This window comes from Siniperca chuatsi, linkage group LG11, assembly GCF_020085105.1.
Source record: "Siniperca chuatsi isolate FFG_IHB_CAS linkage group LG11, ASM2008510v1, whole genome shotgun sequence".
In the NCBI taxonomy this organism is placed as follows: Eukaryota; Metazoa; Chordata; class Actinopteri; order Centrarchiformes; family Sinipercidae; genus Siniperca; species Siniperca chuatsi.
Window position 1 is genome coordinate 7,278,389 of NC_058052.1, and position 27,033 is coordinate 7,305,421.

Consider the following 27,033-nt stretch of genomic DNA (forward strand, 5'->3'; position numbering starts at 1 on the left):
CCCCTTTTGATGACCTTACTGTATGCTTTTCAGGCATGCTTAATGGTGCAGTTAATTGGTATGTCTTCATCCTGCAGATGATCCAGAAGGTTCCTTTGTGCCTCCAGAGTTTGACAACACAGGCAGCACATTTGAGGTGAGAGATGCTGAATCGCCTTTATAGATTTGAATCTGGTCGCAATTGCACACAATCACCCCTGGGAGTTTCTCAGTACGCCACACAATCACGGGCACCTTGGTGATGTTTGCTGAGGGAGAGGCGAGCGTTCAAGCTTTCGTTCGCTTTCCTCACCTAAAATTCCCCACACAAGCCAGCAGTCATTCAGCCACAAGCTCACCTCTGTCACCTCTAACTGATAATGTGAAATAGGGAGGAGGCAGTACTCTTAACACTAAGGTTGTGACTTCAAGGAGAATAAAGGTTTATTTCAACTTGGATCTTATTTTTGCAGTTGTGGCAATCACTCCTATTGGTAAGAATAACACTGTACTCACCAAGTTAATAGCTGAGATCTTTGTACTGCGGTGACATCGCTAAAACTAAACACTAGCAGTGAGATGATCATAGAGGTTTTAAACGAACCCACAGGTTCACCAACTTATTTGGAGGAGAAAACACATGTAAATGGTGGAATTATTACCCATCCATTTTCCCACCAATCCTGATTCAACTTTGACCTAAAGTTAGAGGTATTCACAGGTCAGTATATGAGGAGGGTTACTTAAAAAAAGGACAGAGGCTTTCGGGTTCACTTCAAAACCATCATCAGGAGCAGTTTGGTGTCAGGAAACAACAGTTAGTTAATATCAGGTGTGCCAGTTGATTGCATCAGTTAGGCTGATGATGTCACAGGCACACAATTTGTAAGATAGAACAACACAGATCAACATCCTAAAATCTCAGCTTTTAGACCTCTGTTCAAAAAGGGTTTATATCTACTAACGGTCAATGCTTCTTTAAGAAGTAGGATGTCCCAGTATTTACTGGTCTATTCTTTTTGTTTCATTGTCCATAGATAAATGTCTTGTTCACGAGTTGTCTTCCAAAAGGAAGTTTCATAATATCTGTATGAATTCATTACATGATGGTAAATGTTCATACGCAGCACTGTTGGGTCATCATGAGAGGTCACTTACTGTGGAACTTAAGCAGCATTCAGTTTTGCTTATATTATCAGCATTACAACTAGGACATTTGAAGTGATAAACAACCAAAGTTTTAACTACCTAAGGTGCAGGATCTTTAGTGGATGTGAAGTCTTCTTGCAGTCCCATATTGATATGATCTTGACCTGTGATTAGATCTTGGTGTTACCGGAACCTTCCAGTAACCCCGCTCTTACATCTCTGTTTAGATCGACTGATTTGACAGGTGTAGTTACTAGTTACTTTGCAGATTGAGATTATTAATACAAAATATAATCAACAGACAAATTCTGATTTATTGATATAGATAAAGCTAGCCAGCGGTATATAAAGTAGTTAAAATTCGCCCCACCTTTACCAGCTGCAACATTAAAGATAGATAGTATTTATTGTCCCAGGAAGGAAATTGTCTTTACAATCTGCACGTCTCATAAGAAAAACAGATACAGTGGACATATGGTCATGTATACACATACTCATTCTGAAATGGACCGTACTGCATAATGAGTACTTTATTATCGGGTACTTTTAGTGTATTTTGATGCTAATACTTATGTACTTATTATTTGTTATTTTGAATGCAGGATTTTTACTTGTAACAGAGTATTTCTGCACTGTGGTATTGGTACTTAATCTACAGTATCTGAGTACTTCTTCCACCTCTGATTTTGGATCAGGTCTAATGATCCTCAGGTTCACTTGGACCAGTACTGACTGTCCTTGGATTCATTTTGGCTGTCTCTCTCTCTCTTTTAATGAATTAATGCTCATCAGGTTTGTGTAGGTTTTTCATGGGTCCTTTTTGAATAAAAAATGTTGGACCTGTCAAGACCTCTGCCTACTGTAGCTATGCACTCAGTTTTCCTGTGTAAAGAGGTATTACTGCCTATACTTTGGGTACACTCACTTAAACGTGAGCTCCTTTAGTGGAGCTGTGTATTGACATACATCATAAGGCAGAATATGCCTGCAGCTCCAGATATGAATATGTCTCTCCTGCTGCAATTCTTCCACTGGTTCTTTTTTGTAGGATAAGTATGCATTATTCTCAATGAATATTGTGGGTTTAATAACTTACTTTTAGTATTACTGAGTGGATCTCTGTAACCTTTATATTCATCTATTCATATATACATGTCTACTGTGCTATAGGTGCAGTCTTGAAATAAGTCTTTTAGCTGTGAAATAGAATAATGCTTCTGATGTGACTAGATACAAAAGCTTTTGGCTTCCTCTGAGGTAAAATACAGAATATAAATGTGAAGCTCGCACACTGACGTTGAGTGGTGTCACTGTTCTCACCATAGCATGAATTAATTTACAGTAGCCTTATGTGACTGAATTTCAAAATAAACTATGCATTCTAATTTTGCTGTCTGTCAAAATACACAAAATTTATGACAAAAAACAAACCTCTTCTTCTTCCTCTGGTGTTTTTCTCAACTGTGTTTTGCTTAAGCTACGGTAAAAGCTTAAGCAAAACAGGAGTTAAGGCCTTCAGCTGAGTATTTACTCTTCTATTTTGGTGACCCACACTGGGATCCGCCTTGCACATGTGTTTACCACATAAGTATGGGTACAGTCCACTTCAATTGTTGGGAGTGATCGTAATGTCTGAGATGTGAACTAAGAAGCACCTGGTTCAAATCCACTGCTGACCATAATATCCACTGTCAGTGTAGCAAAGCAAAACAAAAGCTCTGTCATAAATATGTACTATACATGACAATTACTGCCCAAAATGGTAAGAAGATCTTGTATTTTTTTTAGTCTTCTCTATAGTCATTCACAGATTCAGATCTCTGTACACACTGTAAATTCGCAGCTGTAGCTGGTCCCTGATGATAGTGTTCCCTCCTCTTTTAGGGCCATGTTTACTCTCTGGGCTCTACGCTTTCTGCCGCACTCAACTTTGTCATCGAGCCAGAGCTGGAGGCAGAGCTGGGCGAAGAAATCCAGAGGCTGTTGGAGCAGATGCAGGAGGAGAAGCCTGAGGACAGGCCTCTCCTGCAGGTATAAACACCCTTCTTCACTGCTAGAATGATTTATAGACAGCGGCATGGTTTTAACATCAGGAGACAGGTGTGGAATAATTAGAGGTCTCACTTGAGCAAATTGTGTTGTCATGGTATCCAGATGAAAAGAAGTAAAATGTCTGAAATAAAGTCATTTGGTCAGGTCAGGTTCCTCAATTAGGTTCACTGAAATGCAAAAGCAACAGCCACGGTATTGCAGGATTTTGTTTAACATTTAGTGATAAAAACTTATAACTTAGAAGTAAAATCAGAAAGCAAGGCATAGAAAATGAAGTAAATGATAATGTGATCAGTAAGTTGTACTTGTATAACTGATTATTGCAGTTTCAGGTCAATTCTCAAATTCTTTTACCACATAGGAAATCTACAATACCTAAAAAAAACCTAACATAGGCATAATATATACTGAGATAAAGCCATAGAGAAATAAATTAATGTAATTTTGGAGTGATCGTGACCCAAGGAGATGGATGGTAATTGCACTGAGGCATGTGCATGGTCAGCCCTGATAACGTCCTTAAACAACAAGATCATAAAGCATATCGCAGTACAGCACTGCATCACCATTCCTTTACTGTCACGAGTAGAATCACATGGGTCCTCTAGGAGAAGTAAATGTGTCTACAGTAATTATGGCTGTAGCATTAAGTCTTTTTTTCTCTTTTAACTATTGAACTAATGAACTAATTGGCACTGCATATAGTGAGTGAGTCAGTGCGCTTGGGCACCATCAAGTGGAAATTCTGTGTCAGTGCAAATCACACAGACTGTCGGATGTCCCTTCACTGTCAGTCTGTCACAACATAAATTTTAACAGGGCAAAACAAAATTGGGTGTGTAGGAGAATTAGTAATAAATCAAAGTAACAAAAATCAGCTCTCACACACTGTTGACACGTATGGTAAATTTACTGAATAGCTACATTTCAGTCAAGTTACCTTCAGGCATTTCGTGTAATAAATAACAACAAGCCTGCATATACAGTATATTCATACATACTCACAAAGCAACCAATCCCAGGTACCAAGCAGTCAACCAGCCATAAAAAACAACACTTGGGAAGATGACACTTTAAGATTTAAGGCCCATTCAGGTGAATTCCCCCCTAGCATGCTCAAGGAAATTGATCTCTTGTTTGGAGTTTGTTGACATTACCAATAGACAATTATATTTAACATCTATTTTCATTAACAGAAATCCAAAATCAGCAAAATACACTTCATACAAGTTAAAGGGTTTAATTATTATTACAATATGCAGAATAAATAGAAAACTGCATAAATATACAAAAATAACATAAAATGTGTGAAGTGAAGTAATCCACCTGAACCCACACAATATCTGTAGAAAATAATAATTCTCATAATGACAATAAATAGGTCAATAATCCAGTGAACATCCATAATACAATACAATATATAATGAAATGTCTGACAAAATCTACTTAATGGAAACATAGCTTTTCAAATGTACAATCAAAATCACTAATTCCAAATTATAAGGGACTTTGACAGAAATATGCTGTAGTTAGCATCCTGTTGTGTTCTGCCTTTAGCCTCAAATGTTTTTCTTTTCTTAAAACAAGACATAGTTGTCTAAAAGTATCTACAAAAGTAGAACATAATGATTTTATGAGTTTTATTTTGAATATTACAAACCTGCAAGTTTAATACTCCCACAGGACATCCTCTCTCTGGCTGAAGCAAGGCTGTCTCATACCTCCTTTGCAGCTGTGTGCCGGAAACTGTCTTCTATTGGGCGACGGATGCTCTCCATCGAGTCAGTGTCAACCTTTCAAGGTCATTTTATCATCTCAATTCACACGTCACTGTTTTCGGTCTCTGCTGTGATTTCTCCTGGTACTAATTGGTCTCTTTGTATGTCCACAGATGGACAGGAAGGCTCCTGGGAAGCAAGATGGCAGCATCCCAAACCCAGATGTCTCCTTAAAAGACTGAGCTCGGATGATAATACCAAAGACCTTTGTGTTGACAGTTCTGTTAAAGCAAATGGTCTGTCCAGGCAGCAGGTATGTGACAGAGTGTAGCTACAAACATTTTTAGGAAGCTGTTGCTATGGAGGTAAAAAATAATAATTTAAGTACACCAGTGGGCAGCAAAAAGTAGTGTTGTTTTGTTAGACTGATACTGTCATAGCTGAGCTAGTTAGCCTCGCTTGCCCTCTAAGTTCAACGCTTGTTTGAGTGCAATTAGCCTACAGCTATACAGCTTATAGCTTATATATGGATATTTTCAGTATTTAGAAATAAAGCAACTTGATAGAAACCAGTAAAATTACTGTATCGAGGTAAATTTGTTCGTGATACTTGTCCTTGCATCGCCAAAACATTTTTACCACACTCACATTGATAGACATCTATCGGCTCAAGCCAGCTAACATGAAGCATGGAATTCCAGGGAGTGTGGAGGCAGTGTGTGCAGGCAGTGGAAAATTAATATGTCCCAAACCACCAACGAGCAGCGCGGGTTAAGGGCACCTGGATGTATGTGAATATATACATACAGGAAAGTAAGCTGATTAGCTACGGCCTCCGAGATCATGAGTTAAACATTTTTTTACCAAGGTTCCTTAATTTCTGCTTGAATGTTGCAGTTATCTAAACCTTAATCGTTTTTACACCCATTCATGTATAATTAAGATTATTTCTGCATTCAGAACAGCTGAATACTAAAAACTCAATCTGCAGGTGTGCAGTGGCTGGGATTCCTCTCTCTGGGCGGAGGATATGGAAAGCATTGAAGGGGACGGCATGATCTTGGCAGATGAGTTGGACTGCAGGTCTCACAACAGCTCCCCAGTGAGGAGGAGAGCCCAGCAGAGGCTGAACAGGGTGAGGGGGGCTCTTAACCGCTCCTGCTCTGTCCCAGACTCCAACAACCCCCCATGTTTTTCCCCTCCAACTCACGGTGATATCAGTATACCTGTATCCGACCTCACTGAGATAGGAGTGGATGAACACTTGAGCTGCGAGTCTGTGTGGAGTAACAGACTTCAAAGACTCAACCGGGGCAAGTCCTGTGAGTGTTACCCACACAGTAGCACTGAGGATTGTGTGAACTCAGTTGTGGACAACCAAATGTCACAAGGAAATGAGGATGCTGCAGAGACATTATGCAGTGGAGAAACAAAGATTCAAGAGTGCCATGAGTGTGAATCCAATAACTGCACCCAGGATTCAGCATCTTCCTGTAATTCCTGTCAGGAACTGGAAATGGAACAGGACTCTTCTGGGGACCTGAGCTCGTTGAGCCACAGCCTCTACATTCCTAATAACCACATGACCAAAAGCATGCTGTGCCTCAATGAAGAATCTCAGGATGAGGTTAGCCAGTGCCAGATGGCTCTCAAGTCTCTGACTGATTGTTTTTCGCAGACATGTCTGGTGCACACACGGAGGTCCACTAACAGGATGGCTGTCTGTAAATAAGACTAGCTGTGAAAGAGAAAGATAGAAACATGAAAAGGTTCCTGTGGTGGGGGTTTTTAGATCAGTTCAGAAATGGGAACAGTTGGATTAACTAGATTTTTTTAATATGGTATCTTCTTCTAATGAGTAGCATTAGCAGTAGTTAGCTCAAGGTTTCATGTTTCCAACCACATCTCACTGTCTTCAACAGCAGATGGAGTTTGCTCAGTTGACATGGAGGTTTTCCTGCATTGTCATCATGCGACCTAAGCATAAAACTTTGGTTATGTGACCACGGCTAGTCGTATGGTGGGGTGACCAGATGCTTTACACCTTCTTAGTGCAAAAATAAGTTTGCCATGAGGCATGATGCTGAGGTCTGCTTAGCTTTTTTAATTTACAAAATTGAACTATGCCCATTAAAATCTGTTGTTATAGCCTGTAATGAAACTTTCACACATAGTCATTAACATCTGTTTGCTCAGAACTTGTTTTGTTAGTCTTCTGTATGAATTAATTTACTGATTTATGCAACATTTTCAGAGGGAAGTGTTGAGTCTCAAAGAGAGAGGAATCATACTCAGCAGTAATACGTCCAAAGCAATCTGCAAAAGTGGCCTAAAGTTGGAACATTCAAAAAATAGATTTTGAGAAAGTCAAGTTAGGGATTAGTTCAGATTGAGTTAATTAGGCCTACTGAGAGATCAGCTGAAGCTCCAAAGTCTGTAACTTATTCCTGTTTTAAACAGGGTTTGTTCTTTATTTTCTATCCAGTGGATCTCTCTAAGAGAGTTACTTAATCGGTGTGGACGGAGGCTGACAGTTAATGAGCTATGGACTCTGTGTTACACCTGCCTGTCCTCACTGCAGACCTACATTGACTTTCCAGGTGATTTTAACCACTTCATGCATGAAACCAGCACTTAATATTAACTGCTCTAGCAAGAACAATTGACATCCCAACATATTATGTCAGAGCACACACATCTTATTTTATATGTGTATATATATACACCATGCAAATGATGTTACATGACTTGCATATTGTTGCGTTGCTCACAGTTGTTCTGTGCAGCTGATTCCTCTTTCTTCCATTAGCCTATTTATGCCTGGACACAGTGTATGTGGGCTGCGAGGGAGAAGTACTTTTCTTGAAACCTAAAAACATAGGTAGGTTTACTTTAGTCTTATGCTGTAGTCTTGGTGCTGCTGTAGAGCAATGAAGCCCAGCATTGTAACATATTTCCTTTATTTTAAAGGTCCAGTGTGTAGGATTTAGTGACATCTAGTGGTGAAATCGCAGTTTACAACCATTTGAATACTGCTCGCCTCACCCTCCCATTTCAAGTGTGTAGGAGAAACTACGGTGGCTGCGAAACTTGCAAAAAATGCGAAAGGTCCTATATAGAGCCAGTGATTGGTTTGTCCCTTCTGGGCTACTGTAGAAACCATGCATGGAAGGACCCGCTCCCTGTGTAAATAAAAATGGCTTATTATAAGGTAATGAAAACACAACGATTCTTATTTTCAGGTGATTATACACTAATGAAAACATACTTATGAATATTATATTCCATTCCTGTCAATTGCTCCTCCTAAATGTTACACACTGGACCTTTAATCTTTAGTTTTTTTACTTACAAATACATTTTGAAAATGCACTCTTTACCAACGTATATGAGGCAACAGTGTCTGGAGGCTTTTGTTGACTTCAATAACTGACTTTCAGTGTTGTTTGCAGGATCCCGAGATGAATTTTATCTTGCTCCTGAATATCAAGAACATGGAATTGTGACTGAGAAGGTCTGTCTGTCTGAACGGCTTTAATTTATTTTTTAAAACTAACTTTCGCTAATCATTTGCTTTGGTTGTAGCATTTCCCCCTGTCTGTTCTTTTCTGTCTTGGCTCAGGTTTGTGTGTATGGGGTTGCTGCTATTCTCTGGGCTACAGCCAAGTTCACTTTATCACCTAATCAAAAACTGGCAATGCCTCGCAAACTGAAGAGACTGCTCCTGGAGATGGCAAAGAGGACGCCCATTGAGAGACCTACCATCATCATGGCTAAAAAAGTAATATTATTTTTATTTGAACATTTTCTTAAAAAGCATGCATTGTCCCTTTAATCCAGTGTTAATCACTTTCCTGATTCCAGTTCTCCAACAGTATTTTTGTTTTCAGCTCCCTGTGATAACACAGTCAGAAATACTTTATTGATCCCCGAGGGGAAACTCTTTCGTTACAGCTGCTCACTATCACGTCAATGCACACAGGAATAGAAGTACTAAGCTAATCAAAATATAATACGCCATAATACAGCTAAGATAAATTAAGTATAAAGTGGATATAAGTATAAAAGCTAAAATAAGTGTAAGTATCAACGTGGATTTACAGGTTGATAAGTATGTACGGTATAATACAGTGTAATAGTAGAAGTAATAAGTAATAATCCAATAAGGAGTACTGTCAAGTTAAGTGTAGCAGATTAACCAGATTATTAGACGGTGGATATCGCACAGCAGTAATATAAGTATGAATAAATATCAATAAATAGGGAATATTAAACTGAAAACAGTATATTGCACAGGAGTATTAAACAGAGAATATTGCACAACATTTCAAGTATTGCAGTGATGTTAGAGGGAGGAGTTAAAGAGTTTGGTGGCCACAGGCAGGAATGACTTCCTGTGGCGCTATGTGGTGCATTATGGGGGGATGAGTCTTCCGCTGAAGGTACTCCTTTGTTTGACCAGCACGTCATGGAGTGGGTGGAAGACACTGTCCAAGATGGCATGTAGTTTGGCCAGCATCCTCCTCTCTGACACCACCGACAGAGAGTCCAGCTCCACCCCCACAATGTCACTGGCCTTACGGATCAGTTTGTTTAGCCTGTTAGCGTCCGCTACCCTCAACCTGCTGCCCCAGCATGCAACAGCATACAGGATAGCACTGGCCACCACAGACTCATAAAACATCCTCAGCATTGTCCGGCAGATGTTGAAGGACCTCAGCCTCCTCAGAAAATAGAGCCGGCTCTGGCCTTTCCTGTAAAGAGCTTGAGTGTTCTTAGCCCAGTCCAGTTTATTGTTCAAGTGTACTCCCAGGTACTTGTAATCTTCTACAATGTCCACACTGACCCCCTGGATGGAAACCGGGGTCACTGGTGCCTTGGCCCTTCGTAGATCTACAACCTGCTCCTTAGACTTTTGCTTTGAGCTGCAGATGGTTCTGCTCACACCATGAGACAGTTACCCACCACAGCCCTATACTCAGTCTCATCACCACCGCTGATACATCCCACTACAGCAGAGTCATCAGAAAACTTCTGAAGGTGGCAGGACTCTGTGTGGTAGCTGAAGTCTGTGGTGTAGATGGTGAAGAGAAAAGGAGAGAGGACAGTCCCCTGAGGGGCCCCAGTATTGCTGACCACGCTGTCCGACACATAGTGCTGCAGACGCACATGCTGTGGTCTGCCAGTCAGGTAGTCAACAATCCAGGACACGAGGGGGGCATCCACCTGCATCACTGCCAGCTTCTCCCCCAGCAGGGCTGGCCGGATGGTGTTGAAAGCACTGAAGAAGTCAAAAAACATGATCCTCACCATGCTTGCCGGCTTGTCCAGGTGGGTGTAGATGTGGTTCAGCAGGAAGATGATGGTGTCCTCAACTCCCAGCCGGGGCTGGTAGGCGAACTGAAGGGGTTCCAGGAGGGGTCTGACCATGGGCCGCAGCTGTTCCAGCACCAGTCTCTCCAGGGTCTTCATTATGTGGGAGGTCAGTGCCACCGGTCTATAGTCGTTGAAGCCACTGGGACGCGGCGTCTTTGGCACAAGAACGAGGCACGATATCTTCCACAGAACAGGGACCCTTTGAAGACTCAGGCTCAGGTTGAAGACATGGTGAAGGACTCCACATAGCTGGGGGGCACAGGCTTTTACCACCCCGGGGCTAAAACTGGATTGTGTATTTTGAAATGAAACCTGGTTGAGAACAAACAGGCCGAGAGCTTAAACAGAGGCCTCCCCTCCCAGTCATCGTTCATACTCTGTACTCAGTGTTTGGGTTAGATGTGGGGGAACTGCTGATATTTATACAGGGCAGCTGAAGCAGAGGGATATTTAGTGCTGTTCAATACTTCTCTTACTACAGTTACATTTTACATGCCTCCAAGTATTGCACCTCTTGTCTGACACAGTTCTCAGATTTACTATCACTATGTCTTGTCCACCATAGGACATTTCTGAACAACCTTGCACTGTATGCCATGGCTCTAGGAATGGTCTGTCGCCCGGTCAGTCGATCCACCATTTTGGTAGCACAATCATGAGGTTACCTTTTTGGTTTTTAGTGAAATTTCTCAATGACTATTGGATGGATTGCCATGGATTGTGGTTGAGATGTATTTGGTGCCCAGAGGATGAACCCTACTGACTTTGATAATCCCCTGACTTTTCATGTAGCGATCTCAGTATCTACAAGATGGATTGAAACAGATGTTTGGTACAAACATTCATGTCCCCAAAGGATGAATCCTACTGACTTTGGTGATCCGATCTGACTTTTCCTGTAGCGCCATCAGCAGGCCAAAGTTCTAATTTGTCCAATACTTTATGACCAAATACCTGCAAAACTAATAACATTCCCATCAGCCTCAGCTGTACTTTGTGTTTAGTGTGTTTAATTAGCAAATGTTTAGCTAGCAGCTCAGTGAGGTACTTAGTCACAGCAGTGCTTTGAGCTAAATGCTAATGTCAGAATGTTAACAAGCTCACTACGTATGCTAACATGTTAAGACAGTTAACATGGTCATTACCTGCTGAATATCAGCATGTTAGCATTGTCATTGTGAGCATGTTAGCATGTTGACATTAGCATTCAGCTCAAAGCACCACTTAAGTATAGCCTCACAGAGCTGCTAGCATGGTTGTAGTCTTGTTAAGTGTGTGAGGAAGGTCCTGTTTATTAATACTTTCCTATGATTAGGCTTTCACATTGAAAGTAAAGTACCTTTTAGGGAAAAAAAACTAATTTGGATTCCTAATCATTTTACCTTTATTTATTTTCTACTTTTACATTCTGTTTTATTTTGTCTGTTCCATTTTGTCTGTATGAAACGTTCTCTATAAATAAAGCCTGATTAGATTTTGCAAATCAATGTGCAGATATTGCAACTTCAGAGAGGAGCACCTTTCCAAATGGACATATCCCTTTTGAAAGAAAATCACTTGTAATTTATATAGAGAGAATCCAATTTGTAAAAGTGCTTTGTCATTTTGTCAACGAAGGACTCTCCTAAAAAATACCATAATTTAGTTTTATTGTTGTGCTGTTAGTCATTTTGGGAGCTGTTAGTTTTCCAAATACTGGATGTTTTATTTTTAATCAAACACTTAATTCCGACATTATTGATGTCTGTGTGTGCTTGTGTGTGAAGTGTCCTGCTTTGTTATCACACTTGTTTTCACTTGGATCTGTTCCAGAGCTGTCATGACTACTTATCACGTCAAGGGACAAATGCTGAGACTGTCTGGAAGAACCTCATCAGCAGAGTTCACCCGGTAAACTTTCCTTTGTTTTTCACCACTGATACATTTACACCTTTGTATCTTCATCTGTTTATTTATTTATTGTATGTAATTTAATTCCCATGTCAGAGTCAGTTTTTCTGTTTGGTCATCCACTTAATGTCTGTCCTGTTTTGTCTCATTGAAAAATAGGATTTCGCTCTATTGTAATGAACCAGTTGTATTTTCTTTCAGCCAGCCTCAAAATCCAGTGATGCAGATGATTTGAGTGCAACTGAAACTCATCAAAGCTCATGTGAAGAGTCTGCACAAAACAACAGCGGTAGAACAGCTTCACTTACTATGGATGACCCTCATGCAATATAGTTTACCTTGAAATGTACAGTATATAATACACTAAATGTGCCAAACATTAGGAAGACCCTTTGAATTGTGCTATCAAGAGGCACTGCCAATTGGTTTTTGTCTTAAATAGGTCACTTATTTTACACCTAACATTCATGACGATTGAATCATGAAGCTTCAGTAAATAAGGGAGCGTGACTTTTAGCTGGGATCATGCCATAGTAGCAGAGCTTCCTAATATTTTACACATTTTGTGTAATTTACCGATGTGCATTGCATGAGACAATATCACTGATATTGTATCTGGCGTTGTAACTGTGTGTAGGCTTTGTGCCCATGGCCACTGAGAGCCGACTGGCTCCTGTGCCTGGCCCTGTTCCCCACAGCTATCAAGTCAACAAGGAACTCCAACTCCCAGAAGCCTTTACTTCCACTGCCACACACTTCACCCCCATCATCCTGACCAATAAAGGGGACTCAGAGGAGGAGAGAAAACACCTCGGAGCTGCCGTTGCAGGGTAGGATGTACCAGAAAATGATATGTATTATCACTATACATTTTTTGAATAACAGTGATGCATCTGTTTTAAACAGCAATGTTCTAGGTAAAAGTCATTTCATAAAATTTAAAGCAATAGTTAATTTTTTTTAACATTTTGGGAAATATACTTTTGCTTTCTTGAGAGTTAAATGAGAAGACAGTTAGCTTAGCTTAGCACAAAGACTGGAAACGGGTGGAAACAGCTAGCCTGGCTCTGTCCAAAGGTAAAAACAAGTCCAGCTACCAACACCTCTAAAGCTCGCTAATTAACACGTTTCATTTGTTTAATCAGTACATGAACCAAAGTATAAAAATGACACATTGTGGTTTTACAAGGAATTATGTGCTGAACTATTTCTGAGCCAACTGACTTCCTGCTGGCTCCACACACACACACACACACACACACAGCATTAAATAATTAACTGATAAGGCTCTTCTAGAATTTCCAAATTTTATTGGTCTAAATGTCTCAAATTTTGATTATAGAAAGAGTAATTTTGGGGTGTTTGTGACACTCAAATGTTTTTTTTATTGTTTTACAGCCGCTTCTTTTGTAATGATTGTGTATGGGAAAAAGCCTTTTTGGGCCAGTGTGTCACCTGATCCTGCAATACCTAGTGTGGCCACTACACCAAAAATCACCTCACAGCCCAGCTATGGTCCTGGGAGCTCAGACCGGGTACAGTGACTTCCTGAAGTCTTCCCTGGTTGTCTGGCAACCTCATGGTAACGAGAAGACTCCAGGAAGTCACTGCAGCCGGCCAAGAAATAGTCCAGCACATAACCCCCCATAAAACCACAAGTTGTTGTTTTGACACTTTATTTTACAAATAAAACAAACAAGATATAATGGGTTTATTAGTGAGCTTTAGAGGGGCTGGATTTTGTTACCTGTGGACAGAATCAGGCTAGCTGTTTTCCCCTGCTTCCAGTCTTTATGCTAAGCTAAGCTATTTCTCAGCAAGAAATGGAATAAGCGTATTTCCCAAAATGTTGAACTATTTCTTTAAAGAACAGAATTAAAATTAAATAGAATTTTTTTTTAATTAAAAAAGAAATTAATAAAAGAGAAAGCAGTAAAACTAATATCTACACAAAATGCTGCATAGCTTTAAAAAGAGAATGCTTATTAGGGATTGTTTATTTTACAGGACTGTGGATGAATTCACAAAAAGCAGTGAACACATTGAGGAAAGTGGTCTCGATTTCACTTCACACTCTGAGTACCCATATCCTACACAGGCTGAACCAAATCTGCAGACACAGATGTTTCCTGTTAATCAGGCAGTCGTAACTACAACTTCTACAACGTCCAGCGACAAGACGCTGGTCAACTCTACTTCTGCTCTCCCAGATATTTCCTGTCTTGAAGTCTCTCTTCCTCTGCCATTATCCACTAACCTTAATGGTTGTGGTGTTTTCAACAATTACCTCTTCCGTCAGGACCCCACAACAGGCCATCTTTCCTTAGTGCCTGTGCAGGTTAGGGCTCCCGAGTCTCTCCTCGGGTTGGATATAAATCTCTCCCTGGTGCCACAGCCTTTGCAGGGACTAATCACAGTTCCAGAGAGTACTGATGGTCCATTTATTAACTGTCTGAATGTGCCTGTGAGGCCTGAATCCCAGGATTATGGCCCACCATCATCTTATTTTAATGTCAGCTCCATCATTTCTGACATCCCCCTGGAGCACAGTGTGCCCAGAGCTTACAATGGACAAACGAATCCAGGAACACGAGGTGAGACCCAGTCTCCTTCGGAGTCCATCTCCCCTAAAGTCCATCCTGCCCTACAGGAGGTGATTCGCCTGCTCAAGGGAGAGTTTTCACTTGATGGGTATTTGGACAATGGACATGAGGACATCGTAATGGGTATGTATCTTTAGATGACTGTAATATCATTTTATTATTGCTTCATTTGCTTGACAGAGAAATGGTGAAAAACCTACTACATCTATATCTGTATATTATGCAGTGATTCCCAACCAGGGGTACTTGTACACCAGAGGGTACTTCTGCAGTTGCCAGGAAGTACGTGGAAAGATTGTGGGTTAGCTAAACTAATTTGAAAAAAATATATATATATTTTGATAAGATTAAAAAATATATGTCCACATAAGTAAGTGAATAAAGGTTGAACTAGCTAGCTAAAAGTAATGGATAAAAGGTTGAAACGTCCAGCTTTTGCAACTCCAGGTGGTAGTAGCACGAATATAAACTTGACCTAAACATTGACAGTTCAATTGTATGAGAAAATGATTGTAACACTATTTAATTTTACATAATTAACAGGGTTAAACAACATCCAGTTTAAAATCAATTCAAATGAGCACATTTGGAACACATGAAACATAAAACTACCAACATTTGGGCACCATTCTTATTTACAGTGAAATCAGTACCACAGGCCTATGTGTACTCAGCAAGCATGTAACATTCCACATCATTTTCAGGAAATGTTTGGTTCACTAGTTCTAAGAAGATTCCAAGAATATCTTCACACAACTTACCCGTATGATTACACCCTAAGAGAAAGTTGTCTAATGTTCCTCCAAGGTTGTTTTTAACACACCTCCACAGAACATCTAGAGAGCGTTCCTTGAGGGTTCCATTAAATAATGTTCTGCTTATCTGGGTGATGGTGTGGGCTTGTCACACTACTTATGTTCTAATGTCCGCTGCACATATAGTATACACTGGGAGGTTATTTGGCTCCCCAACATACAGTTCTCCTCTCTGATAGCAGACTGAGCTGTTAGGATGCCCCTAGGTGGAGAGAAAAAGGTCAAGTTTTATCTCATCTAAAACGCTCACTGTATCCATTGACGTCAGGATGGCAGAAGTAAACTATACAGCTGCAGTTTTGCAGAGAACAGACACCCTTTTGTCTAAGAAAGTAAAAAAAAATGTTGGGTATTATTCCTTTAACACCAGATTGCTCCTTATCATTGAATGAAACAACAAACCAATAACCCACTCTATAATCCTGTCTTGAGTTGTTCAGACATATTGACATAGAAAATCAACTTTTTCTCTTTTCCGAGGGGAGTACATCTTCTCTTTGAAGGACCTCCAGTACCACACATTTGCCAGTGTTGTGAAGGAGAGGTTCAGTGATCTGTACTGGGAAGACGACTTGCTGGGTGTATTGCACTGCCTGGTTAACTACAGCCCATCCACACTGTGAGTAGGACTTCAAACACTTCTTTCTAAATTTGGACCACACAAAGGAAATGTTGTCAATGTAGCTAGTGGCACAGCTTGTTGCTTTGGTCCACTGCTCTATTCAGTGTTTACCCAGTAAAGAGAGCAGGCTGAAATGTCTAGCTGTGCCACTAGCTGTACATCCTGCTGAAATGAGACATAAATTGGTAACACTTTATAATAAGGGTACAAAACACATGCTTAAGTAATGCTTAACAAATGAATAATTCAATGATTTGTGAATGATTAAATGTCACACTTATAAGCTAGGCTGGAACATGAGTTTTTTTAAAATTCTTATTATATTTCAATTCAGTTTTATTTATTTATATAGCGCCAGTTCATAACAGAAGTTATCTCATTGCACTTTTTCTATAGAGCAGGTCTAGACTGTACTCTTTATAATATTATTTACAAAGACCCAACAAATCCCACTGTGAGCAAGCACTTGGCGTCAGTGGCAAGGAAAAACTTCCTTTGAGAGGCAGAAACCTCGGGCAGACCCAGACTCAGGGTAGGCGGCCATCTGTCGCTGCCGGTTGGGTTGAGATATTTTTTATTGTTGTTGAAAGAAGTGAAGTGTAGTGCAAGCACGCAAGAGTGCACTAAAACCAAAAACATCTAGCAGGTGTCAGTTGACCAGTCAGGAGAGTATGGACAGGGTCATGCAGCAACATGTAGATGTTTGCATCTGATTACCAGTTTCATGCATTAAATCAACGTGAGGCATGCATTCGTCATGCATTACTTAAGCATGTGTTTTGTACCTTTTATTCTAAAGCGAATAAATATTAGCACTAAAGTGGTTGATTAAGCAATTAGTCTGTTAGAAAATGAATCAACAGTAAGTAAATAATCAATGAATTGTTTAATTTCTATTTATATAATTCATTGTTAATTGAATACCTTGGGGGCCTCTGAAAAAACTGTGATGGGCATTTTTTGCTATTTTGTTTGCTATTTTAGTTACAGCCCTAATTCATATATTGTTGATCCATCTATCTGGAGGATCACAGAAAGCACACAAGTGGCATCTGACAAGCGGCTGCCTGGTTTCAGACATGAATCACTGCCCACATCTCAGATTTTTCAGACATTCAAATAATAATGAAGTGAAAATTGAATTATAATCCACTCTGATTATCAGGCTAACTGTACCTGATAATTCCAATACAGTCCTTTCTAAACAGCACCAGTGCACTGGAAATGACATGTTTCACACCATATTTCCCACATCAAAATCAATTACACAAGCTCAGTCGGAGCAGCCTTAGCTGGTACAGTAGCAGTTAAATTTTGCAGTGAGTGACTTAGATGGTGACAAGCTTCTTTACAACACACCACCACAACACAATTTTTGCTGTGGTTACAGTATCATCTCTCGACATATTACAGCATGTGAAAAGTTGCATATGTATTTCAGTTTTAATGACAGAATCATCCACAGCGCAGTTCAGATTCTGAAATAAGTTTTTTTTATTATTATGCATCAGTGTTTAATCCTTAAATAAATTACTGTTTTTCAGGGGGCTGGTTGTTGAATGAATCGAATCAGCACAATTAGCCTACATTATGAGTTAAAGAGATTGTCTCGAGTGTGAATAATTACCCAAAATTGAAAAAGGATATTTTGTCAACAATAAAACAGCCAGTGCTTCCGTCCAAACAGTGAGATGACCAAATTTGGCTGCTTGTAGTCAGATTTTTTATTTATTCTTATGTCGGTTCTGAGGAATAGGCACACAGAATGATCCAGTCCTCACTGAACATGACCTCTCCTCCTCTGCACACTTTCAAATGCATGTGCACACCCATACACAGCATTCAAATGAGCATTAATACAATATGCACCTCATACATAAACTTCAGCCAACAGCTTAAATGGTCCCTATGGCAACAGCTTTGCAATATGTGTGTTAGTGCTGGGGAGAATGTCTGGCAACACTGAAAATACATGTAGAACCTCTTCTGCATTGTTACTGATATGCTGACAAGTAGCCCTGAGGGGGCTGGGGGGGGGGCTTAAGTGTATGAATGAATACATGAATGACGGCAACAAATTCAATGCTTCGCACTTCTCTCTTCATTTAAATGTAAGCTAGAGACGAGTAGAGGGACGAGCCTGTCAGTTCTCGCAGGCATCTTTTTGTCCAGGCGCTGCCTTGCTCTTATGCTCAGGGCAATATGTGGAGAAACCCTTTGAACCCTGTTACAGTTTCTTTGAGGGGAGCCTCTCTATTGAGAGATGGTCCATTCTAACTCTGACATGGACTGGAGTGGACAGTGTCCTGTTCAGGCGCAATTCAATTTTATGGATCAATTGGTGCGATTTGCAAGTACATCTGATCTGCAAGATGTGAGCGACAACCTGCATAATGTTTGAAATGAGTCTTTGATGGCTTTCTTGTTTGGTTCTCAGTGATTGCTGCTATGAGTTCTGCCGCGTTTTCACATTAATTGAAGCTATTTAGCAGAGTTTCAGGAGCAGGACCGCACCGCGATCACCTCACTTCCGGCATTCTCATAAATACCCACCTAAACCATCTCCACCTTATTCGCTCTCATATTCTGCACCAGAACCGACATCACGCAACATCGCCTCAAGCACACTCTACTACTTCACCCTACGAGCAACTTCATCCATCCACTCACCTCACATGTTCCCGATTCCAATGCCATCGCTGACTCTTTACTGTTTCCGATTTCAGAAGTTCAGAGGCTCGGCCCCTCCAGGGGATATCTTCAACAGCATATTCTCTCTGAGTTCAAAAAAGTGATTCTGGTTCCACGAGCACTTTCACTACATACTCTCCCTTTCTGGCATTTCTCCTGTCCAGTACTCTGGTGTTCACTCCTTCAGAATCATAGCTGCCGCCTCGGCTTCCGCAATGGCAACCCGAGCACTTAATACAAATCATGGACCGTTGGTCTCTCATAGCACATCACTGCTACATTCGTTCAGATCTCAAAGATCTCAGACCTGCTCAATCTTGTCTCAAGTAACTGGAGGCTTTTGGGGGTCCATCGTGCCCAGGTGCTACAGCGGATTCCCCACGAAGTTTCCTCACACAAAGCAATAGACAGAAGAAGTACTGGAGTACAAGCTTCACTCATAATCTTTCGTTTTCGTCAAAAAAAATCACTCAAGCGCTTCTGTTGAATGTGTGGTCCTTGCTACTGAAATCAGTAAATCCCCACTGCTGTAAAAATTGTTTGCTGTATTCTGGATCCTTGCTCATCTTTGAGGTTTGTTGACTATTTTGTTTAGGCTATTTCCTTCCAATTATTACATACTTAAATGATAGGCATCGTTCTTTACATACGTGCTAATTGTCACTAGCTTTGAACACACTGTGTATTTTCTCTCTCCAAATGCGCCTCCTGCAGCGGCTCTAATGAGCAGCCTCCATCAAAGGCTGTGAAAAGGGCAGCCCTTACCCCACCCTTGATAGCCACTGTCTGGGGAGGGAAGAAAGACGTTTGCCTTCATGGCTGTCTCGACCTGAATGGGAACATTCACACATCCAGTCCTGCTGCTGTGGATTCTTGGAAAGGATCCGAGGCTCGATCCTGTCATGGAGAAAATGAGGCTGCGCTTGAAGATTTTGAATTAAGATCAGAGGGGAGTAAACACTGTATCTGTCAAGGTAGGAGATAGACTTGGATAGTCAATATTATTTTTGTTGTCGGGTTGAGTTCCGATAGCCGTTTCGATTTTGGATCCAGTTCCAAGTTCATAAAATGCACAGATTTGTTCATCTAGGTGTGAAGAGCAGGTAGTGAGTTAAATACAAAATATGCATCTATGTGACAAAACTATGTGAGTTTTAGTTCTGCTAATATAACGCTAAAATTTAAGGACTAAAACTCAAAGATGAATTTATTTATATCCTTTGTAACACAAAATTTTGAAACTGCACTGCAGAGGTATTTTTAGATATTTTCCTTAAGTAGAAGTAGCAATAGTGCAATAGTAAAATGCTCCATTACAAGTAAAAGTCCTTCACTAAAAATGTCACATTGGTAAAACTGTGTCAATATTATTAGTAAAATGTACTTAAAGTAAAAGTACTCAAAATGCAGATAAATGGCCCCTGTGAGTGTTCTTCTATTATATATATATATTACTTTATCATTACTGATTAATTATAATATTATTATGGCTGCATGCATGTGTAAGTAGCATTTTACTGTTTAGTAGGTCAATGTAGAGCTCATTTTAATGATTTAATATACTGTTGGGTAGTTTAATCTATAACAGTGCATCATATTTTATAAATTGTTCATGTTGTGTATGTAAAAATCTTTTCTATAAAAGATAAATGCAGTGCAGTAAAAAGTACAATATTTCCCTCTGAACTGTAGTGGAGTATTTCCATTTCATGCTCATTTATACTTCTACCCAAGTAAAGTACAAGTACCTCAAATTTGTACTTAAATATATTTAATTACATTCCACCACTGCTGAGTACAATAAAAACTTAATACTTGGTTTTTTTTACCAAGAAATTGTCTCCTCCTCAAGCAAACTATCTAAATAGATTCATTTAGGTATTTTTGAGGATTTGCATAGGTAGATTCAATAAATACTATTGAACCCCAACCCATCTGTGATGTTTTGATATATTTTACTTTATTTGGCTGCTGACTGAAGTCATGTGAGTTGTGACTGGCTGTTGGATGCTGCTCTTAAGATTGAGGCATATTCATGAGAGTCCAAGGCATGCTAGCAAACCCTTTGCTTGTTTTCTCTTCTAGAAGTCATTACTGGTCAGTGACATGCACGCACACACTCATCTGTATTTGTTGCGCTTTAAAATATGCTAGACATGAGGTCTTGATTATAAACAGGCTCTTACAAGGTACTTGAGATAAAAAGATAAGAAGAAGAAGAAGTTGCGCTTGATTTGCCTTTAAGCTCATCTGTCAAACAGTGGATGCATTGTGCAGCCATGATAGGCTTAGCAACAAATACCCCCAGCGCCACACTTGGATCTGTCTCTGTGTTTTTTTGTCACAAATTCAGTTTGGTTTTTTTTTTTTTTTTTGCTCTCCATGTGATTCAGTCCCTCTCTCCTTCTCTTCTCTTCCCCCCTGTCTCTCCACTGTCCCTGTTTACTGGTCGAGGAGTGAGCACTGACGATTCGGACGCAGGGGTCATGGAAGGAGGAGATCATTCAGCGGGGGGCAGCGATGAAAGCCCCTCTGAAGCTGAGTTTCTGTCGGGGAGAGAAGAATGCCTGATGGGAGCCCAGGACGAGCAGATGAGCCCCGACTGCTCGGAGGACATGGAGGACAGTGACTCTCTGCTGTCAGAGCGACTCTTATCGCCTGGATCCAGAGCAGAGGGACTGGGCCTCAGGTTCAGCCCAGCCTGGGACTTGGCCTTCTTTGGAGAAGACTGTTTTAGTGCAGAGGTGATCCAGTATGCAGTGAATCTGGGGCAGCACGCAGAATCACCATGTCTGGATGTGAAAACACAGGTGGGTAAACCTGTGAAGCTCACTGCCAGTGAGTCATATTTGACCTTAACCCTATGTGTTTGAACAAACAGCAGACTGCGTGAAGCGGCTGATTTATTTATCAGATTCTATTATACTAACACAATGAAATGTATATCATAAAATGTGTTTTTTTATGTAATGCATGTTGCAATAATAGGAGGGATAGTTGTGTTTATTAATGCAAAAGCTGATTTCCATCAAAATATTCTCTGAAATTCTTTCTTTGTTTCCTTACTTTATGTTTATAAACTGCAGATTGAAAATGCTTTGCTGTGATTTAATTCAGTATTTTCATTTCTATTCTTTATCCATGTTTTATGTTACATCCAAGTTCTTATTGAACACAGTTTCACCTCCTAGTTTCATTCAGCCTTTCACCTGGTCAGGTTTTATGATTAAGTGCAGGAATTATTTTCCTAGTGGGGCACAGTCAGGCTTTGGGGTAAATACAACGAGAACATGTGGGGGGACGATAATTGGCATATTATTCTCTCCAAACTGGATCTGAATATTAATATGTTGAACTTAGCCGTTGGCAGAGGAAGTTATTATCATTTGCAAAAGAATATTAATGAACAGTCTTTGTGTTTGCACACTTTGATGCCGCCACTGCTCCTTCAGAAGGTTTGTGTAACAGCTAATAACACACCTTAAGAGTTGTGCTGCTGCGACCTCTCACTCATTTTACTTCAAAAGAGCTGTTGCTTTCCGTTGCCACGGTGAAGAGAGAGAGAGAGAAAAACAAAACGCTGCCTCATACACACTGGAAACACCCGAAGGCTTCTTTCAGTGAAAGGCATGTGGTGTTATTTTTGGGCCTTTTCTATGATTTTGTGTGATTTCCTTTGAACAGGAACTGCAGCAGCAGCTGATAATTGAAACAAGGAATCTAAAGAAAACGAGAAATTTCTACCAGAAGCTGATTCAACAAGAGAGAAAAAACAAAGGTTGGGTACTCATTTCATGACACTGGCAGTATACGAAAATGGCATGCGTAGCTTCCAATAGGATCTGTAAAACAGTGTATGTATCCCAAAGGTTCTGAGAGCAAACTGATGCTGTCCAAACTCAAGTCCCAGTTTGAAGAACTCAGATCCAAAGTGGTCTTCTTGGATTGTGTGAAGAAATACCTTGAGGTACTGACAAAGCTCTACAATTCCCAACACTGCTATTTCTCATTCATTTCATAACAACTTCTATCCTTTGATATGATTTCTTGTCTCTCTGCAGATTCTGAGTGTGGACCAGTGGGGTTTGGAGGTTTCATTACTGCCTTCTTTGGCTGTCTGCGGTCCTGGCTCTTTGGACCTCCGATCCTCTGAGGACCCGTCTGTTCTGAGCTATGGTACCAGCAAAGGGAAGAGCACTCTGCAAGCTGGGACTCCTCTGGGCCTCATGGCTTACCTCTATGCCAGGTATTATTGATGAGGGCTTAAATTAGAAATGTGCTAGCCGTTGCTTTTCTCTAGTCAAGTCATGAGGTCGTATGAATTGTGATAATGTCTCAAAGTGCAGCCCATGTGATCCATCTGTGTTCTATTATTTACCCTCCCTGCTGCTTTGATCTGTCCAACAAAGGGATTTCACAAGGACTCGGGTCAGAAAATGACCAAATTACAGCAAGAAACTGAAGATCTTTGATGTTACTCTTTGTACAACAGACATGTTTTTCCTAAAATAAGGAGTTTCATTACAGCTAGTTTCACAACAATATATTGCTGGTATCTGAAATATCTCAACAACTACTTGATGGATTGGCATGACATTTTGTGGAGATTAATGGTCCACAGAGGATGAATCCTACTGACTTTGGTGATCCTCTGTTGTTTCATCTACCGCCACCAGCTCATCATTATTTCACTTTGTTTAATATTTGTTTTATGGCCAAATACCTGCAAAACTAATGACATTTCCATCAGTCTGAACTGTACTTTGTGTTTAGCAAATGTTAGCATGCTAACACGCTAAACTAAGATGGTGAGCATGGTAGACATTATTCTGGCTAAACATCAGCATGTTAGCATTGTCATTGTGAGCACCTACTGTATGCCAACATGCTAACGTTAGCATTTAGCTCAAAGCACCACCGTGCCTAAGTACAGCCTCACAGAGCTGCTAGTGTGGCTGTAGACCCTTAGTCTTGTTAATAAACTGCTAAAAAAGATAAAGCTGACACTAAACTATATTTTCATTATTGTCAAGCAATCCCAAGAAAAGACAAAAACCACAATGTGTTAGTTTGTCTGTCCATACTTTGTGACTTCTTCAACCCTGTAGCACTCCCCTATCATGGCACACAGACAATACTTGTAAATAAGATCAGTTCATTGTTGGTTTTCATCTTTTGGTGTAATTTGATAACAATAATAATAATAATAATAATAAGGAAAATACAGCATATTGCCAACTCCACCAACTCCCCTGCATTTTTCAAAAATCAGTTAGCTATTTTAATTTACAGATAATTCTCCTAAAAAGATGCTAGAACTGATCACCAATCAAAGATAATAAAAGACAGTGGTCTGTCTGTAAAGATAGAATTGGACATTGGAAAGTAGTTAGAAATTGTTGTCCAACATTTTTTATATAACAACATAACATTATATTTATCAAAGTATCAGGTCTTTATCAAGGAAATTATAGGTGATTATTGGGTTAGTGCATCATAATGCAGCAATTTGTGGTAATTTTTGGTATACTTGTTAAGCTGCCTAATCTTCTGGACCCAAAAGCAGGACTTGGACAAAGGCTCTTTAACAGTTCAAATGGAAATATTCACAAGACTGGAAAAAGATGAGTTTGAGAGGGCAGGCAGGCAGGCAGGCTGGCAGAGAACACAGGTGAGTGTGGACCTGAGACACAGGAAAAACACAGGTTATGAGTGTATGAGTCGCAGGTGTGCAGGTGATTCGGCAGCAGGAGTGAGGCAGAATGCCACGCCCAGACAAGGACACACACAGAGAGAGAGAGAGAGAGAGAGAGAGAGAGAGAGAGAGAGAGAGAGAGAGAGAGAGAGGACAAACAGGAAACACAAGGAAGGGGAGAGAACAGCTGGAGACACTAGGAATGAGGGAAAGGCAGACCATGACAATACTAACATTATTATGGAAAGCATGATAACCAATTGAATTATAATTTATTATTTGCTAGATGATATAAGTTTATATAAATGAATACTTGTTTTGTTTTTTGTTGTTGTTGAAGGGCCTCTGACTTTTTTGCGCCCCTCCCCCCCCAAAAAAACAGAAAGATGATTCTCTGCCAATCGTGTGATCATGTATTGCCACGGGTTACTAATTCCTTAACTTGCATTGGAATGTTTAATAATACATTTCATTGAACAACGTTATTAAACTGTTTCTGAATTATTCAGTGTCACTCTGTTCCCTTTCATCATAGAAATGCTGCTGTGGAGGGCTACATCCAGCAGTTCCTGTATACCTATCGTTTCCTCTGCACTCCTGAGCAGTTACTGCAGTTCATAATGGATAAATTCATCAGTGCTGCAAGGTGCTGTATATCCAGTAGCTCATGATTGCATAGAGAACAAGCTATGTACAGTTTGACAAGAAAATCCATGAAAATCTCCAGTCCAGCCTCTCCTGTAAACTACAAAACATAATGCACAATAGCACACAGTATGAAACATCTTGCACTGATTGTATGATGATTATGTTTGTTTTCTATGCCAGACAAGGTCCAGACATGTCTGGAGACAGTGAAAAGATCTTCCATCGCAGTCTGGACCTGCTCCAGTTTTGGATAACAGACTGTAGAAGGGTGGACTTCACACCAAAGTCCAGCCTTGTGGATACGTTAGAAAACTTCCTTAATACTGAGGTAATCACATAAGCATACATGTTGCTCCGCACTTTACAGAGATGACTTGTCAGTCAAATATGACAGTATTTTACCCTGGAATTTCCTGTCTAAATATTTGCGTTCCTGAAGGTGGCTGTTTCTGCTCCTGCTACCTACACACTTCATCTTCTGTTAGTTATAATCAATCTTTCTGCTGTTGGAAGCATCAAACTTCCTGTGTGTCATCATATTTTATGGGTGAAAAGACCGTCGGACACTGGGTATTTAGAACAGCATAAGTAGAATCTTTCATGAAGCATACAACTCAAATCACCAGTGCAGCATATTATTATATGACAGATAGCAAAAGGCATCAATTAAAACATGTTTTTGCTATAAGATGCAGTTTAAGCCGTTTAACCGTGTAAAATCATCACGTCACCTTTTTGTCTGTATGAAATGTACAATGTCTACATTCTGTAGTTTCCTCTTATTTCCCCCCAAAGGTGATACCTGTAGACAGCCGAGGGGAGGCCATTCTTGCTGCTCTCCACAGCCCTCCATGTAGAACTTGGAGCCAAGGCAGAGGAAGCCTGATCAGCTTTGAGGAAGATGATGATTCTATGTGTCTGCATTCATCTACTGAGGATCTTGGGAGAAAGGTCAGTATAAAATGGTGATAATATGCTTTGTTTGGATTTTGTAAATACTCTCTGTCATCAAAAAAAATTAACTAAAGTAATCTAAAAACGGTAGCTCTGGTCATCCCAATCTTTTAAGGTTTTCTATAGTGGTCAGCTACAATATAATACAATAGAAACTGCATTCATTTTGCAGTTTGATGCTACTTAATACCAGCAGGTTCAGCCCTTGTTGATTAGGGTTTTTCTTTTTCTTTTCTTTACTGAGCTTTTACTTCTGTTGGGGACAACAAATGTGCAAACACTTTCCTACCAAAATCCATACCTGCCATCTAAATTGAATCTGGGCAAATATGCAGAATCTATTAGGTTTTTATTTAGAGAAGATCTGTCGCAGCCTGACTTTCTGGTGATAGGTAGACTGTAACTGGCCACTCATTTATTGATTCTATTGTCTCGCTGCTGTTGAACAAGGGCACCCTGCATGAAATACAAAATAGCATAGCTATTGTCAGTGTGTTTACATAATTCAGAGCATGTACCCTCTCTTTCTCAACCCTTCAGTGGAGATTCTCAAGAGTAGTGGAGCCATCTGCATCCCTGCCTAAAGAGAAGGCCTTCTCCATTGCTGCAGCCCTGCCTATGCCTTGCTACGGCTCCATGGTGGACGACCTCTCCAACGTCTGCCTGCACAGTGAGGAGCGACTCCCCTTCAGCCAGAATGAATGCAGCGCACAGCACATAGCTCAACAGCTCACCCTCCTGCAGCAGGTACACACACATACTGTACAGTCCACTCCCCCACCTTGCGCTTAAGTTGCTGTTGTCTCTTTTTACCACAAGAGGGAGACATGCCTTTATAAAT

General features: G+C 40.3%; 1 protein-coding gene across 3 annotated transcripts in view; it reads left to right on the forward strand.

Annotated features, from left to right (window-relative positions):
* The window catches only part of LOC122884612 (kinase non-catalytic C-lobe domain-containing protein 1), a 40,020-nt gene that overhangs the window by 6,950 nt on the left and 6,037 nt on the right, over positions 1 to 27,033 (forward strand). The window contains exons 3-25 of one of the 3 annotated variants that reach the window (XM_044214733.1): positions 78 to 136; positions 3,013 to 3,159; positions 4,864 to 4,981; positions 5,072 to 5,211; positions 5,890 to 6,525; positions 7,384 to 7,498; positions 7,708 to 7,779; positions 8,351 to 8,412; positions 8,521 to 8,679; positions 12,087 to 12,164; positions 12,366 to 12,453; positions 12,802 to 12,994; positions 14,172 to 14,890; positions 16,063 to 16,201; positions 19,610 to 19,869; positions 21,344 to 21,705; positions 22,580 to 22,673; positions 22,765 to 22,862; positions 22,957 to 23,141; positions 25,126 to 25,236; positions 25,419 to 25,566; positions 26,034 to 26,189; positions 26,733 to 26,939. In XM_044214733.1, coding sequence (XP_044070668.1) covers positions 78 to 136; positions 3,013 to 3,159; positions 4,864 to 4,981; positions 5,072 to 5,211; positions 5,890 to 6,525; positions 7,384 to 7,498; positions 7,708 to 7,779; positions 8,351 to 8,412; positions 8,521 to 8,679; positions 12,087 to 12,164; positions 12,366 to 12,453; positions 12,802 to 12,994; positions 14,172 to 14,890; positions 16,063 to 16,201; positions 19,610 to 19,869; positions 21,344 to 21,705; positions 22,580 to 22,673; positions 22,765 to 22,862; positions 22,957 to 23,141; positions 25,126 to 25,236; positions 25,419 to 25,566; positions 26,034 to 26,189; positions 26,733 to 26,939 — 4,346 coding nt within the window. The remainder of the gene's footprint in view (positions 1 to 77; positions 137 to 3,012; positions 3,160 to 4,863; positions 4,982 to 5,071; positions 5,212 to 5,889; positions 6,526 to 7,383; positions 7,499 to 7,707; positions 7,780 to 8,350; positions 8,413 to 8,520; positions 8,680 to 12,086; positions 12,165 to 12,365; positions 12,454 to 12,801; positions 12,995 to 14,171; positions 14,891 to 16,062; positions 16,202 to 19,609; positions 19,870 to 21,343; positions 21,706 to 22,579; positions 22,674 to 22,764; positions 22,863 to 22,956; positions 23,142 to 25,125; positions 25,237 to 25,418; positions 25,567 to 26,033; positions 26,190 to 26,732; positions 26,940 to 27,033) is intronic. The other 2 variants (XM_044214734.1, XM_044214735.1) reach the window with 2 other exon arrangements.